Here is a 1237-nt window from a genome sequence, read left to right as displayed (position 1 = left end):
TGCAGCCGTGTGCCATGTGCTTTACGGGGAGCGGCTGGGGCTGCTGCAGGACTTCGTGGACCCCGACGCGCAGCGCTTCATTGACGCCGTCACCCTGATGTTCCACACCACCTCGCCCATGCTCTACCTGCCGCCCGCCCTCCTCCGCCACCTCAACGCCAAGGCGTGGCGGGACCACGTCTGGGCCTGGGATGCCATCTTCTCCCAGGGTGAGTGCTCCTCCTGCCCGCACCTCCCTGCGTCACCCAAGGCCCCTTTGAGGACTTGGCTCCATAGTGCAGGCTCGTCTCACCAGCGTGGAGACCTTCTCCTGGGTCCAACCACCCAGCACAGGGCCACCAAGGCCAGAAAGAGTTTCCACATCTGGAGCTTGCGGGACGGAGCCATGGAGAACCAGCCAGGAGCGACGAAGGGCAGATGATGGGCATCACGTTGAGGGGAGCAGCTTTCTCAAAGGGGCTTGTGGCCTCAGGGAGTTTTTGGCACACTCCGTCAGGGTGTGTCCCCTCGGGGCACCCTCAACCCCCACTCTGTGCCCACCCAGCCACTGCTGGGTCCTGCAGCAGGAACCCTAGTCCCAAGCCACTGCAGCAGCATGTCCCATGGCAAAGCCACCAGCATGGGGCAGCGATGTCCTAAGATGCCACATCTAGCACCTTCACGCTGTGTCTCCGTGTCTCCACAGCGGACAAATGCATCCAAAACGTCTACCGGGACCTGCGGCTGCAACGCAAGAGCACCAAGGAGTACATGGGCATCCTCTGCAGCCTCATCATGCAGGACAAGCTGCCCTTGGATGACATCAAGGCCAGCGTCACCGAGATGATGGCAGGCGGGGTGGACACGGTAAGGAGCGGTCAGGGTTGTTGGGCAGGGAGAAGGTCCCGGCTGGTGTTGAACCTTGCTCCCCTGCCTCGCTCCAGACCTCCATGACGCTGCAGTGGGCCATGTTCGAGCTGGCGCGGTCGCCGGGGATCCAGGAGCAGCTACGGGCGGAGGTTCTGGCTGCCAAGCGGGAGGCAGCAGGGGACAGGGTGAAGATGCTGAAAACCGTCCGGCTGCTCAAAGCCACCATCAAGGAGACGCTCAGGTGAGGACAAACACCTCCTGCCCCTTCCCTCCCCAAATCACTGGCACTGCCGGGATGTTGCACATCGGGGTGGGACATGGGCAGGCCAGGCTGACCCCAGAATCAGGTGCGTGGGACCTGTCCCCTCCCAGGCTGCACCCCGTGGCG

General features: G+C 63.3%; 1 protein-coding gene across 1 annotated transcript in view; it reads left to right on the top strand.

Annotated features, from left to right (window-relative positions):
- LOC104489946 (cholesterol side-chain cleavage enzyme, mitochondrial) overlaps nt 1–1237 on the top strand; it is a gene marked incomplete at both ends in the record, with an annotated part of 3508 nt that overhangs the window by 1425 nt on the left and 846 nt on the right. The window contains 3 exons of the mRNA XM_010132167.1: nt 6–209; nt 686–846; nt 924–1090. Of these exons, the coding sequence (XP_010130469.1) occupies nt 6–209; nt 686–846; nt 924–1090 (532 nt within the window). The remainder of the gene's footprint in view (nt 1–5; nt 210–685; nt 847–923; nt 1091–1237) is intronic.

The sequence above is a fragment of the Buceros rhinoceros genome, unplaced genomic scaffold, assembly GCF_000710305.1.
Source record: "Buceros rhinoceros silvestris isolate BGI_N320 unplaced genomic scaffold, ASM71030v1 scaffold30592, whole genome shotgun sequence".
In the NCBI taxonomy this organism is placed as follows: Eukaryota; Metazoa; Chordata; class Aves; order Bucerotiformes; family Bucerotidae; genus Buceros; species Buceros rhinoceros.
This window is presented reverse-complemented; position numbering and strand designations above follow the sequence as displayed.